At 43.6% G+C, this 13,688-nt stretch overlaps 1 protein-coding gene across 1 annotated transcript in view; it reads left to right on the forward strand.

Moving 5' to 3' along the window:
- PGM5 (phosphoglucomutase 5) overlaps positions 1 to 13,688 on the forward strand; it is a 203,249-nt gene that overhangs the window by 162,839 nt on the left and 26,722 nt on the right. Inside the window, exon 10 of the mRNA XM_003121933.6 lies at positions 1,882 to 2,016. Coding sequence (XP_003121981.4) covers positions 1,882 to 2,016 — 135 coding nt within the window. The remainder of the gene's footprint in view (positions 1 to 1,881; positions 2,017 to 13,688) is intronic.

Genomic DNA, 13,688 nt, shown 5'->3' on the forward strand with positions numbered 1-13,688 from the left:
TAAAATCTACAACAGCTGGTTTAGGGCTTCAGCTTTAGAGTTTTCAAAAACATGGCTATGAATATGATGGTGGAACCGAACTTTGGGGCTCCACTATCAGTCTAACCAGAATTGGGTATACCAGACTTTCTAGATAGTAGGGAATTGGTTTGTTTGCTCCTCTTGGAATTCCTAATTATTCACTTCTTCAGCAGCGTAAAGTGATTAATAGTTTTGCATTGCATAGAATATCCCAGGCTTATGAAGAGCAAATACAGTATTTACCTTCACATACCCAGGGCTTAGCCCTATCCCAGATCCATCGGGGTGGCTCTAAAACATATGCCCAGTGAATGAATCCTGGGCAATATCATCCTGTTTGTAAGGCTAATGTCATAGAGTGATGGGTTGTCAGGAAGGGGCATGGCTTCTTCTTCTTCTTCTTTTTTTTTTTTTTTTTTTTTGTCTTTTTGCCATTTTCTTGGCCCGCTTCTGCGGCATATGGAGGTTCCCAGGCTAGGGGTCAAATCAGACCTGTAGCCACCAGCCTACACCACAGCCACAGCAATGCAGGATCCGAGCCGCGTCAGCAGCCTACACCACAGCTCACGGCAACGCCGGATTGTTACCCCACTAAGCAAGGCCAGGGATCGAACCCGAAACCTCATGGTTCCTAGTCGGATTCGTTAACCACTAAGCCACGACGGGAACTCCATGGCTTCTTTTAATTACACAAATTGTGGCAGACATTGCACCACTCCAAAAGAAACTACACTTTTTGTTTTGGGATTGGAACAAAATATGCCCACAAAACTTAAAAGCAGAAAACCACTCAGATGGAATCATAGTGTTCCCCAGCAGATATTACCAGATGGCAGCAAGGGGAAAGGATTAGGAGTCAGATGTATGCAGCATGTATGAATATTTTCAATAATGGCTTATTCTTAAAAGCAGGATTTGAGGCCAGAGAAACTTCAAGGGTAAACTTCTTAGGGAAAATATCTGATATCAAAGTTGCCTGTGACATTGGCTTTTTCAGAAGTGACAAGTGACCAGACTATGATTTTATTCCCTCGTCTCTTTCTTCTGGCCCCTGTCAATAGGCTTATTTATAGCAATGACTTTATCATTGTCTTAAAAAACACAAATCTCCTTCAACAGAAGTCATACTGGGATCTCACAATCGTATTCGAAAAAATATCACTGCCCCCAGGGAGCAGAGATGCGTAAAGAATGGTGATGTTCTGAGACAAAATCAGTGTGAGGTGCTGCCACAGCCCCACCCCACCCCACGCCACCCTCTTGGCTGGGTCTTACATGTAAGAAGGAAGGAGAGAACCAAGAGGTTGAGGATGTACACAGAGACCCTCGAACCCAGCGGAAGCCCCAGGCCTGCGCATTTCATCATAGGAGTCCATGGTTGCCAGAGGAATGTGGGAACAAGACAGAAACCAAGAGGAGGTGAACTTAAAGCAAAGTCTAACATTACATGAGGGTAGCTTTTATACAGGTATTGGTCTTACTCTAATAGATAAACTGCCTACCTGACTGTATCCAGCAGGTTCCTAAGGGACCAACTTTGGCCCCAGGGACATTTATTAAGTATCTCCCCATCCTTGTTACCTCTACCTCTTTCTGATTCCTGCAGCACCAGACCAAGGGGCTTGGCGCATCTGGTCATAGTTCTGCTCTTCCCTCTCCCCCAGTATTAACCACAGGGTAACAGAAATAGAGACAAACAGATAACCTTCAGTAGCTTCTATGTTTACTTCACTGTCCTGCTTGGGTGAGTGTGGAGCCAATTATAAGTTGTCATCTTTGGATCATAGGAACGTGCTGGCCGCCAAGGTCGGTATTCATTATTTTCACTTGTGTATTCATCCTGGGTGTTCTTGCCCTCAGGGCCTGCGGATCATTTTCTCTGACGCGTCTCGGCTCATCTTCCGGCTCAGTTCCTCCAGTGGCGTGCGGGCCACCATCAGGCTGTACGCAGAAAGCTACGAGAGGGATCCCAGCGGTCACGACCAGGAGCCCCAGGTACCAAAACAGGACTGTACTCTCAGCACTGTGTCGTATCGCTCCTGACAAGTTTAAGGAGCTCCAGTAGGCATTTAGTGAGAGTGATTCTACTTTCCAGAGAGATATGCTGATGGCTCCAGCTGAAGGACAAGCTTAGAGTAACTTTAAACAGTTTTGGATTTTGTTTTTGTTTTTTCCTCTTTATGGCCGCACCTGCAGGATCAAAGCCAAATCTGCAACCTAACCCACTGAGCAAGGCCAGGGATCAAACCTTCATCCTCCTGGATACTAGTTGGGTTCTTAACCCACTGAGCCACAACAGCAACTCCAACTTTAAGCAAATTTAACTCCTTCATTGTGGTGTTTCAAACAGAAAACTTGTTCTCTAGCATTTATGATGAGTTTAGCCAGCATTTCCCAAACCACTTTCCTCTCTTGCCTGTTCTGCGGTTTGTTTATTGTGGGAACCTTAAGAGAGGCACCTTGTATGGATAAGGGAATTTTGAGTTAGCGTCATGCTGGTCAAACTCATCAGAGTCTTGACTATACTCATATAAATGATGAATTCCCAAGTGTTTGGAAAACTCTGGATTGAGCATGACTTTGAGGTGTCCTATACAGATGCTACCCTAGGCTTCCTCTCCAAGGTTGTTGCATGGCTCACTGTGAGAGGAGGGGCCATGGCTAGTCCGAAGTTAAAGTTAAGGGAGGACACTGACAAAGCTATCTTACCCTATGTTTGGCAGAGCCCCCTCAAGTTGTCAAAAAAAAAAAAAAATAGAACTAATTAAAAGCTCACAAAAGCAACAGCATGGGACTTGCCAGTGAGGTGCAGTGGGTTAAGGATCCAGTGTTATCTCTGTAGTGGCTTAGGTACTGCTGAGGGGCGGGTTCAGTCCCTGCCTGGCCCAGTGGGTTAAGGATCTGGCATTGTCAGCTGTGGCATAGGTTGTAGCTGTGGCTCAGATTTGATCCCTGGCCCGGGAACTTCCACATACCATGAATGCAGCGCCACCCCCACCCCCAAAAATAAAGAAAGAAAAGCAACAACACAACTATATCCCCACTCCGCTATTTGTTAAAGCTCCAGGCAACATTAATTAATACTGGAAAGCACCCTCTGTAATGTCGGGTTCTTCCAACTACACTGTTGGCTGCCCCTGCCCCCTTGGTCTCCAGTTCAACCTGGGTTTTAAAGCAGAGTCCTTGATGCACTGGTTCCTTGAGATGAAAACATCATTTCCATCTGCAGTGCTTCTTTTGTGGAGAAGTAGAAAAGCAAAGACAAACTCACTGCTTCTCAGTTTTGAGTTGCTCAGAATTTTTGGTTAAAATTTGCCGAAATTCCACCCTGGATGGAATAAGATACCAGGGAGGGTTTTCTTTCTTTGTCTGTAGTTCATTGTTCTTTGTTTTTGCTTTTAATGGCATCTTTGGAGAGTCTCAAAGAACTTGGTAAAAATGATATCATTGGAGTTCCTGAAGTGGCTCAGCAGTTAAGAACCTGTCTAGTATCCATGATGATGTGGGTTCGATCCCTGGCCTCCCTCAGTGGATTAAGGATCTGGCATTACCACAGATGTCGCTCAGATCTGGAGTTCCCATGGCTGTGGTGTAGGACAGCAGCTGCAGTTCCGATTAGAACCCTAGCCTGGGAATTTCCATGTGCCTCAGGTGTGCCCCCACCCCCCCCCAAAAAAAAAGAAAAAGGAAAAAAATATATCATTACACCTGACCCTGTAAGCAAAAGATCTGTCTGGCATAAAATTATCCCTAATGGAGAAGTGGAGGCCTGAGAAGCTGAGAGCCAGGGTCAGGGTCACGGAGAGTGTGAAGGGGCAGAGCACAAGGTCCTTGGTCTTTCCTTCTCAGGATCACAGGCTTTCCATGCAGGGAGGTGTCAGGCTCTGCCAACATAATTTGTTAGTGAGTACATTTCACCCGAGATAGTACCAAATCCTGCCAGAATTAGAGGCTAACCCTCTCTTTCCATATAAAACTCTTCGACCTCTCTTTTTGGGAAGTAAGATTAAAGCAAGGGCCTGAAAGTCCAGAGCTACGTACAGGGTGAGGAATGATATTCCTGGCCTCACCAACTCTGACTCACTCTGACTCTAAGGCTATTTTTTTCTCAACATTCTTTTCCCTATTTGCACGGGGTAAGTGATTATGTTTGCTTATTTTTATTTACCTTTGCACTGACTACAGAAGTATGATGTCCAGGCCATTAGACATGTAAAGAAAATCCTATGCAAATATAGGTCTCCCTCTGAGGTGGTCCCCCAAAACCAAGTGGTGCCACTTCTATTTTTTACAGCTTCCATTGAAGCTGAAAACCACCTCAGACAGGTCTGTTGTTAGAGGATTGTGTGATGAGTATTATTTTAATCTGTGAGTAAAAAACAAAATTGTTAAGTGATACCAATTATAGTCACCCTTACTGTGTATTTCCCACCCTGGTTGGTTTAAAAAGTTTGCCATTTTGGAGTTCCCACTGTGGCTCAGTGGAAATGAACCCAACTAGTATCCATGAGGATGGAGATTCTATCCCTGGCCCCGCTTAGTAAGTTAAGGATCCGGCATTGCCGTGAGCTGCAATGTAGGTCACAGACACAGCTTGGATCCTGTGTCCTGTGGCTATGGTATAGGCCGGCAGCTGTAGCTCTGATTCGACCCCTCGCCTGGGAACTTCCATATGTAGCAGGTGCATTCCTAAAAAGAAAAAAAAAAAAAAAGTTGCCTTTTTGAATGGTTTGAGAAATCCCTTCATTGATAGGGTTCTTTTTCTCATATTGATATTCCCTCCCTTTCTAATCATAAGTGTGGGTTTTCCCAGACCTGGCCAGGTGGACTCAGAATATTTAACTTATGATCTAGAGAAAAATTTTAGATTAAAAGGGAACTCCTTATTCAAATACCAGACATCACTGACGCACCAACTTTAGCTGTATTGCATAATACATTCCGGCCAAGATATAATTTAGAGTAAGATTTTAAAAGGCATCTAAACCCCTAAGGAAAAGGAAGTGCATCTCTCAGCAGGCCCACCTGTCTCAATTACTGTCCCCTCTACGTTGGCATCTAAGTTAAATCACTGAGGGCCTCCTTCCAGCATTGCTTTCCAGGACCACCTGCTCTTGCCTTCCAAGCACTTTGGAAGGAAAGCCTGCAGTTAACTATTAACAGAGCTCAAAATAGAGCCTTCTCCACAAGTTGCTAATATTATTACTGGTCCAGGGCCTGGCAAGGCAACACTAGCTTGTGGTGCTGTCTTAGCTGCAGAGAGACCTCTTCTACATTTTCAGCTTGTTCTGATTTTCAGCTCTGAAAGCAGAGAACAGATACCCATCCTCTCCCCCAACCCCTACACTCCCAATTGTACTCAGAAGCTCCTTTAAAGGACCTCTCTCCTCTGAAGAAATTCCATTGATAATCTTAATCCAACTCAGCAGGTCATGTTTTGATGTTTTACCCACCCTAATACTCATCAGCATTCAAGTTATTTGATAAGAAGACTTCCTTATTATTATTATTTAACAAGAGTTCCCTTCAACTAGCTTATCAGCATCTGGCGCAGGGATAGTTTCTTTTCCAGACATTTTAAACACACGTGAGCAGAACATGTTTATTTATTTGTTTGTCTTTTTAGGGCCGTACCCATGGTCTATGGACATTCCCAGACTAGGGGTCAAATCAGGGCTGTAGCAGCTGGCCTACACCACAGCCACAGCAACTCAGGATCCGAGATGAGTCTGTGACCTATACTACAGCTTGTGGCAATGCTGGATCTTTAACCCACTGAGCGAGGCCAGGGCTCGAACCTACTTCCTCATGGATACTAGTCAGATTCATTTCAGCTGAGCTATGACGGGAACTCCTGAACAGAACATGTTTAAAACCTTTATGCCGTGGTTGCCTTGTGGAAGTATGCACAAGTCTCTTAGTGATGCAACTAGAACTCATACCTTCTATATGAACACAAGTCTCTACTCCTGTGGAGATTTTTCCATTTGTCTACCAGTGATTATGCTCTTTGTCTTAAGCTGATGTAAATGAATTTCTTCTCTACGTCAGAAAATATTTTTTAAGTGATTCTGTTCATATGCACCTATGAATTGGTGGGGAGGGGAAGAAGGAGAGGGGGAGGGCTCTGATGAAACGAGGAGGTGCGTTCCTTGCCCTCACTCTGTGTCCCTGGTAAATTAGGAAGGAAAGCATCCAGGGCCTATTTCTGGAAGACTACATAGTTTTAAAAGTACAAGATTGCTTTAATTTTACTGGCAATCAGTAGGCCTTCAACGAGTCCTCACACCAGCTGGTAATAATTTGGAAAAAGGGACGAGCCAAAGAACTTCAGTTCACAGGTAACCAGAAACAATCCAATTGTTTTTATTTTCTTTCCCACCAAGTTTATTAGCAGGGTTGCTAAAGTGACTTCTTATTTACCTTCTTTCTTTGTCCCTTTGAGCCTGAGGGTGGAGTAGCTATTGAACAATAAACGATCAGAAAGGAAAAGGAAGAAGAAGTTTTGCTAAGGACTTTGCTTTGCTGTTGTGCTAATCATGGGATGATAATCAGCTCCTGCTAATCAACAGTTGGCTTTGGAACATTAATTGCTATATACAACCGCGCCCCACCGCTGCCGAACCCCCAGAAGGAGACTTATTTTCTCCAACCTTCCTTACCAATTGAGGGAATTTAAGTATGTATAGCTGATAAGCTGTACATAGAATATTTAAAAAACAATATCTGAGCATCAGGACGTTCTCTCCATTGGATTCATGCCAAACCAAAGGCCATCTGATATTTTGTTCTACCTGTTTTTATTATGAATTTATAATCCAGAAATAGAAAGCACAGAGCCCTTTTGTATTAAGTTGGGAGGACCTGTAATTTATCATTTAAACCACGATGCTTCTGAGAGTGAAAGGGGCACTAATAATCATGTGGAGACTGTCCCTCATACACCAAAACAGATGGTTCCTCTAGCCGCACCCTTTCATGCTTAGATCTGCACATCTCTTAGGAGATTGGGTTTCCAAGAGCATCGTCTGTATAAACCCAGCAGTACAGAGAGCAGGCCAGGAAGAGAAGCGTGAGCTCAGTGGTTCTAACCAGACTGAGCATCAGAACCACTTGGGGATCTTGGTAAGGACACCTTGCCTGGGTGCTCTCCCAGAGATTGATTTTAATTATTCTGCATGGGCCTTTGGGTTGAAAAATCTTTGCAAAATTTAATGTGTCTATGAATCACCTGGGGATCTTGTTAAAAGGAAGATTCTGACTCAGATTTGGGAAGGCCAGAAAGCCTGCATTTCGAACAAGCCCCCGGGCCTATTGTGCTGCTGATCTAGGGGCCACACTCTGAACAGCAAAGAGTTAGACAGACTATGAAGCCCAAAAAACAGGATCCTGAAAAAAATTTAAGGGGGGAACTTTGATTTTCATTTAAATTTTTTTTCCATTTTTAGAATTGAACTTAAAAAAAAAATTATAGTTGTTTGACCTTGAAGTCTTTAAAATGGCAGAAGGGGCAACATGTTTTTAGCACTCTTGTAGGTATGGCCACTGTCCTCTAAACTGCCCAACTGGACTTCACTTGACAATCTAGGCATCTCTAACTGGACACATGCAAAAGTGAACTCCTGCCAGCGCCCCTACCACTACCAACCCCAAACCCTGCTTCTTTCAGAGTCTTCTCCATCTCAGTAAATGGCAGTTTCATTTTTCCAATAGGTTCAGCCAGAATTCAAGGATTCATTCTTGACTCCTTTCTTTCTCTCCTGCCCCACATCCAAGAGCAAATCCTATCAGTATGACCCTCAGAATACAACCAGAGTCTGACCCTGTCTTAACACCTCCACCATTGCCAAGCTCCTGTCCTCTCCAGGTTATTGTGGTGGTCTCCTTACTGGCCTCCTTTCCTTCACTCTTGTCCCCTCCATGCCCACACCCCAGCCTCAGCACAGCCAGCAGAAGAATTTTTTTTTTTAAGAAAATTAGATCACCTTATTGCTTTAAAATCCTCCAGTGGCTCCCCACCTCAGAGAAGAGCCAAAACCCCTACCATGGTCTCAAATGCTACTGGGAATGGCCCATTTCTCCTTCTGGCCTCATCTCCTACTCTTGTTCTATTTCTTTCTCTGTTTCAGTCTCTGTTCTGTGAACACGCCAAGAATATTCTGCCTCATGACACCTATGTAGCTTTTCCCTCTGATAGCTGTATGACCTGACCTTTCACTTCTCAATGAGGGCTCCCCTGACAACCCTACATAAAATAGCCCTCACACCCTTGCCTTGTGCTACTTTTTCTCCATAGCACATAGTCCCACTTCACATGTATATTTGTTTTATTGTCTGTCTCCACCCAGTACAATAAAGGTACCAGGAGGCTAGGGCTTAATTTTTTTTTTCACTGTATCCTTAATGCACAGAATACCACCTAGTATATGGTAAATGTCCAATACAGTTTTGCCAAACGAATGAAATACAGATGGGCTCGCTACACCTCTGCCCATTTGACTAAAAATTCAGGGGTTCCCATGATTCCCCCTTTAGACAATAATTCAGTGGAATGACTCACAGAACCCAGAGAAGCATTTTACTTACTATTAATGGTTTCTTATAAGGGATATAACTCAAGAGCAAATGGAAGAGACAGATAAGGCCAGGTCAGAAGTGCTTTGAACCAAGTTGTTTAGGAATTTTTGGAGGTTTCATTACCTAGGCATGGCTGATTGAATCACTGGGTGTTGATGATTTGAACTCAATCTCCAGCCCCTCCCCCTTCTGGGAGGTGGGGGTGGGGCAGAGAGTTCTAATCCTCTCATCACGTGGTTGCTTCCTAGGGCTACAGTCCTCATCCTGGAGCTATCTAGGGGTTCCCCAAGAGTCACCTCTCTCCTTGGCATAAACTCAGGCATGGTTGACTGTGGGAAAACATCCTCCCTCAATTCTGAAGTGACTGCAAAACGCCACGTGCCTAGTATATGATTAACTAGGGGAAATGGGCTGAAAGGGACTGGTAAGAGGATTTGCATGAACTAAGAGAACATGGTGGTGACTGGAACTCGGAGACAGAGCAAGTAGGAACGCTGCCTGGGCAGGTACGTGTTTCTCAAGCATTGATTGCTATCGCCAGTTTCCCTCGTGTCCTGTAGATAAGAAACCTCTCCCTGAAGGCCATAAAGAATAGCTTTTGCCACGTGACTGTGAGCAGTCACGCCCCTGAGCCTTTTCCCTGCCTCATGTTTCGAATGAGCACAGTAAAACCGGTGAGGCACCAGCAATCTGGTGGGCTCTTGATCCAAGAGGTCTTGAGCTCCCCCCCTCCCCTGCCGGGTCCGACCTTTAAACTTTACTGTGTCTATATATCTTTCTTCATTGCCATTTAACTTTTCTTAAGCTTTGCAGTGCCCGTCCTTCACCCTCCACTTACTGAGCTGGTCTCGGCACTTGACACTCCTGTCACTCAGGAAATTCAAAGGATTATAGAGGTTCTCTGCCAGAGACAAAGACAAGATATATATATATATATATACTTTTTTTTTCACTGCACTTGAAATGTTGGTAAATGTGAGTGCTTTGAAAACAACCAGTTTTCTCTCCCTTAATTTGAATCCGAGATGAACAGGTTTTTAAAAGTTATTAGAGGAATAATGTTCTGCATTCATACCAGTTGTGTTTTATAACTAATAGAGGATCTAAAGTGAGTAGTTAAAAACTTGGAGAATAAAGTTAGAAACTGACATAATGTATGTGATGCAGAAAGGTTGGAAATAGAAGAGAATTCAGAAGTGACACATAAATGGTCCCTAACTTAGGCATTCAATTTTCATAACAAGATGAAAATAAGTATATATATGCATATGTATGTATGCATGTGTTTGTTTATGTATGTCTGTGTTTGTATAAGTATAGTATATATACACACATGTCCAGACATATATATATATACGCATGGTCTTGGAATCATACTAGATAAATAAATATCAGAAACATTGTGCTGTATTTGCAAAGAAAATCAGCACAGGAATGTACTAATAGCCATACAGGGAAAACATGAAACACTTTATTTAATTTTTCTCCTCAAAGTTTAGTCTATATTGCTGTTGTTTGGAAATATGGGGGAGGGTGGGGTGATGCAGAGAGAGTTTAGAAGAGAAACACGCGGTGAAAGGGTTGGGATTTAAACTCCTCCAAGGCCAAGTTGAAGAACTGGCTCGTTTTGCTTGAAAGAGAGGCGTGACCTGTAGGTCTTCGGGAATTTAAAGAGTAATATGTTGCAGAGAAAGATGACCAGCTGTTCTCCATAAGTGATGAATATGTAATTTGAGGAAATAAATTCAAGCTGAACTGGAAGAGGTTCAGATTGACTGTTAGAACAATTTCCCAACTGCCAGGCCTCCTGCCCAATTCAGATGGCTGGTTTGTGCTTTTCTAGGCGTCTCCATGACCACATAGATTCAAATAAGTTTAAAATGTGGGCAAGGGCACAAGGGACAGAGAAAGATAACATTTCAACATATTCTTCAGCCTTAAAATTTTGGTTCTGGGGTTATTATTAAAAAAAAAAAAAAGAAAGAAAGAAAAGAAACAAGTCCTGGTCCGGTGGGCTAGATTTCCCTCTAGTGGCCTAGAAAGGAATTTAGTACGATGCTGTTTTCACAAATCAGTCACTTGGAAAAGAATTAAAATTGAGGAGTTCCCTGCGTGGCTCTGCGGTTAATGAACCCAACTAGTATCCGTGAAGACACAGGTTCGGTTCCTGACCTTGCTCAGTGGGTTAAGGATCTGGTGTTGCCATGAGCTGTGGTGTGGGTCACAGATGCGCTCGGATCTTACATCATTGTGGCTGTAGTGTAGGCCAGCAGCTGTAGCTCCAATTTGACCCCTAGCCTGGGAACTTCCATATGCCTTGGGTATGGCCCTAATAAAGCAAAAAAGAAAAAAAAAGAATTAAAATTGATACAGAAACAACTATATATGGGTTTTCTTTATTTCTACTCATTTAGATGAACCACCTCCTTAAGACAAAGACAGGGCAAACAGTCTAAATTTTTCCCACTTGCATATTGAAATCTGGACTCGAATTCTGCTATTATATGGCTCCGTGTAACCGAGACCTTTCCTGGAATGGTCATCTGATGGTGTGGCTTAAACTCTTTCGGCTGGGAACCTGCAGGTGTTTCTGGGGTGGTTGCAAGGTGGGGGGGGTGGCTAGTGACTGTCGAAGACCAGGGCTGTTTTGAGGTTTTAATGACAATACACCTTTCCCTTGGCCTCTGCTGAGATCACAACTCCCTTCTGGGTACTGAGTATGAGCTGGCTTGGGGCACAGACTCACTCTGTCCACCCACACTGTGGACGTTCTAGAACTTGAGGGAAAGTGTGTGCCTTGATGCCAGTAGCCTCTCCCTATAATCCATCCCCCATACAGAGCCTATCTCAAATCCTCTTTTTTTTTTTTTTTTTTTTGCAGTATATACAAAAAAACTATATTCAAAATCTGGTAAGACTATCATGGTGTTGATAATTTACCCCAGGAAACCAGTGATCTTAGGAAGCAGAAGAGCCAAAAGTCATGCCTTGATCCTGGCTTTGGGTCAATTTTGAATTAAGGTTTAGAGACCTAAAGCTCTGGAAAAAAAAAAAGTATATTTCCTTTCTCCATGTCCCCAGGTGTAATTCAAAATAAAAATAAAACTAACTTTAAAAATAAATGCAAGGAGATCCTGCTGAATATCATTGAGAACTATGTCTAGATACTCACCTTGCAACAGAAGAAAGGGTGGGGGAAAAAATGTAATTGTAATGTATACATGTAAGGATAACCTGACCCCCTTGCTGTACAGTGGGAAAATAAAAAAATATATTAAAAAATTAAAATAAAATAAATGCAAGGAAATCTAACAAAACTTTGATTTTTTTTTCTCCTTATGGAGCTATTTATTTTGGTGTTTCTGCTTTGCCGTGTTCAAAGCACGTGCTGAACCCGCTATTGATTAACTAAGTGCTGACTATGTACACAAATCAGAGTCTTGCTGGATCTTGTTTACTCAGCCTGAAAAGGGAGCATGAATGAATTTGCCTTGGTCACACAAGTACAGAGGGTCACTGGCCATAATTCGTCTCCCAGATGAATGGGTTTGACAAGCTGTGGCAGCACAATCTGGCTTTCCCAGCATCCTCTTTGATCCGGCCCAGGCTCACAGCACCACCCCGTTTCCATGCCTTTCAGCAAAAAGCTGCTGAAGACTCATTGGCTGGCAGTGATTCAGGCTTTCTTTGATCAGTGCCCTTCAAGGTGAATAGTAAATCCTTCGCTTTGCTCAGAAAGAAGACTGTATCTTGGCAAATAAATGCTGATGGTGAACCTGGAGATTACCTGTGACCTTCTGAAGAAGGCTCTGGGCTAGATCATGCACTCAGGCAGCCTTGAGAAGAGGAGGCATTGCCTGGGTTCCCCACCACGGGTCACCCTTTCTTCTCACGGCAAATGCAGGATCTGGACCGTTGAGGTGAGGAGTAAGGCTTGTCTGCTCTTGGTTGATTTTAAGTTTGATGCCTTCACCCCAGGAAGAGGAACCCTGTTCAAGATGCAGGTGGAGAAGTTTCCCATCCTTTGTTTTTGCTTCCCAGGAAGGCTGGCAAGTGTGACAGACTTCAGGAGAGTGGCATTCCATATCACAATGCTTAGGCCTTAGGTGGGCAGGGAAGCAGTGAAAGCTTAATGAAATTCCTGTTTTATGAGTTGGGTTTTTTGTTTTGTTTTTTAGTTTTGGGGGAAAGGGTTATTTGTTTCATTTCCAGGCTTTTTTTTTTTTTTTTTTTTTTTTTTTGTCTTTTTAGGGCTGCACCTGCAGCATGTGAAAGTTCCCAGCTAGGGGTTGAATCGTAGCTGCAGCTGTCAGCCTACACCATAGCCCCAGCAACGCAGGATCTAAGCCTCATCTGCAACAGCACAGCTCACAGCAATGCCGGATTCCCCAACCCACTGAGCGAGGCCAGGGATGGAACCTGCATCCTTATGGATACCAGTTGGATCTATTTCCACTGTGCCACAACAGGAACTTCCTCCTCCAGGTATTTTTGATGATAGAAATCATCATGCCAGGCATTGTTGGGGCCTGTGTATTCTGAACTTAGTAACAGGGGGACGAAAAGTAGATGAGGCTATGAGAATGTTTGACGGTGTATGTTTTATTATTGTTGGGGTATGGTGAGGGCAGTAGGATGGGAGATGATTGTCATTGAAAAGAGAGCTTGCTACTCACCATTCCCAAGGAGAGGGGGCACCACACTACATGCAGGGCCACAGTGGGTAGCACCAGGGTTGGTTATGAAGCAGAAGGAGTGGGACAAAGGTAGAGAACAGCTTTCTTTCTCTCTTGCTCTCTCTCACTCTCTCTTGCTCACTAACTCTTTTGGAGGGAGGTGGGGAGCAGCACTCCTAGCATGTGGAAGTTCTGGACCAAAGATCGAACCCATGCTATAGCAGGCCACTGCAGTGACAGTGCTAGATCTTTAACCTTCTGTGCCATAAGAGAACTCTTTGGCAAGAGCTTTCATTGTGGTTTCCATGGGAAGGAATAAGAGAGGCAGGATAAGTAGGCTTAGGATTGGCTAATTTGAATAATTTCAGCAGGCTCTGGGGTAATAGAACTGTTGCTATTGTGATAATTGGTTCT

The sequence above is a fragment of the Sus scrofa genome, chromosome 1 (genome assembly GCF_000003025.6).
Source record: "Sus scrofa isolate TJ Tabasco breed Duroc chromosome 1, Sscrofa11.1, whole genome shotgun sequence".
Classification (NCBI taxonomy): Eukaryota; Metazoa; Chordata; class Mammalia; order Artiodactyla; family Suidae; genus Sus; species Sus scrofa.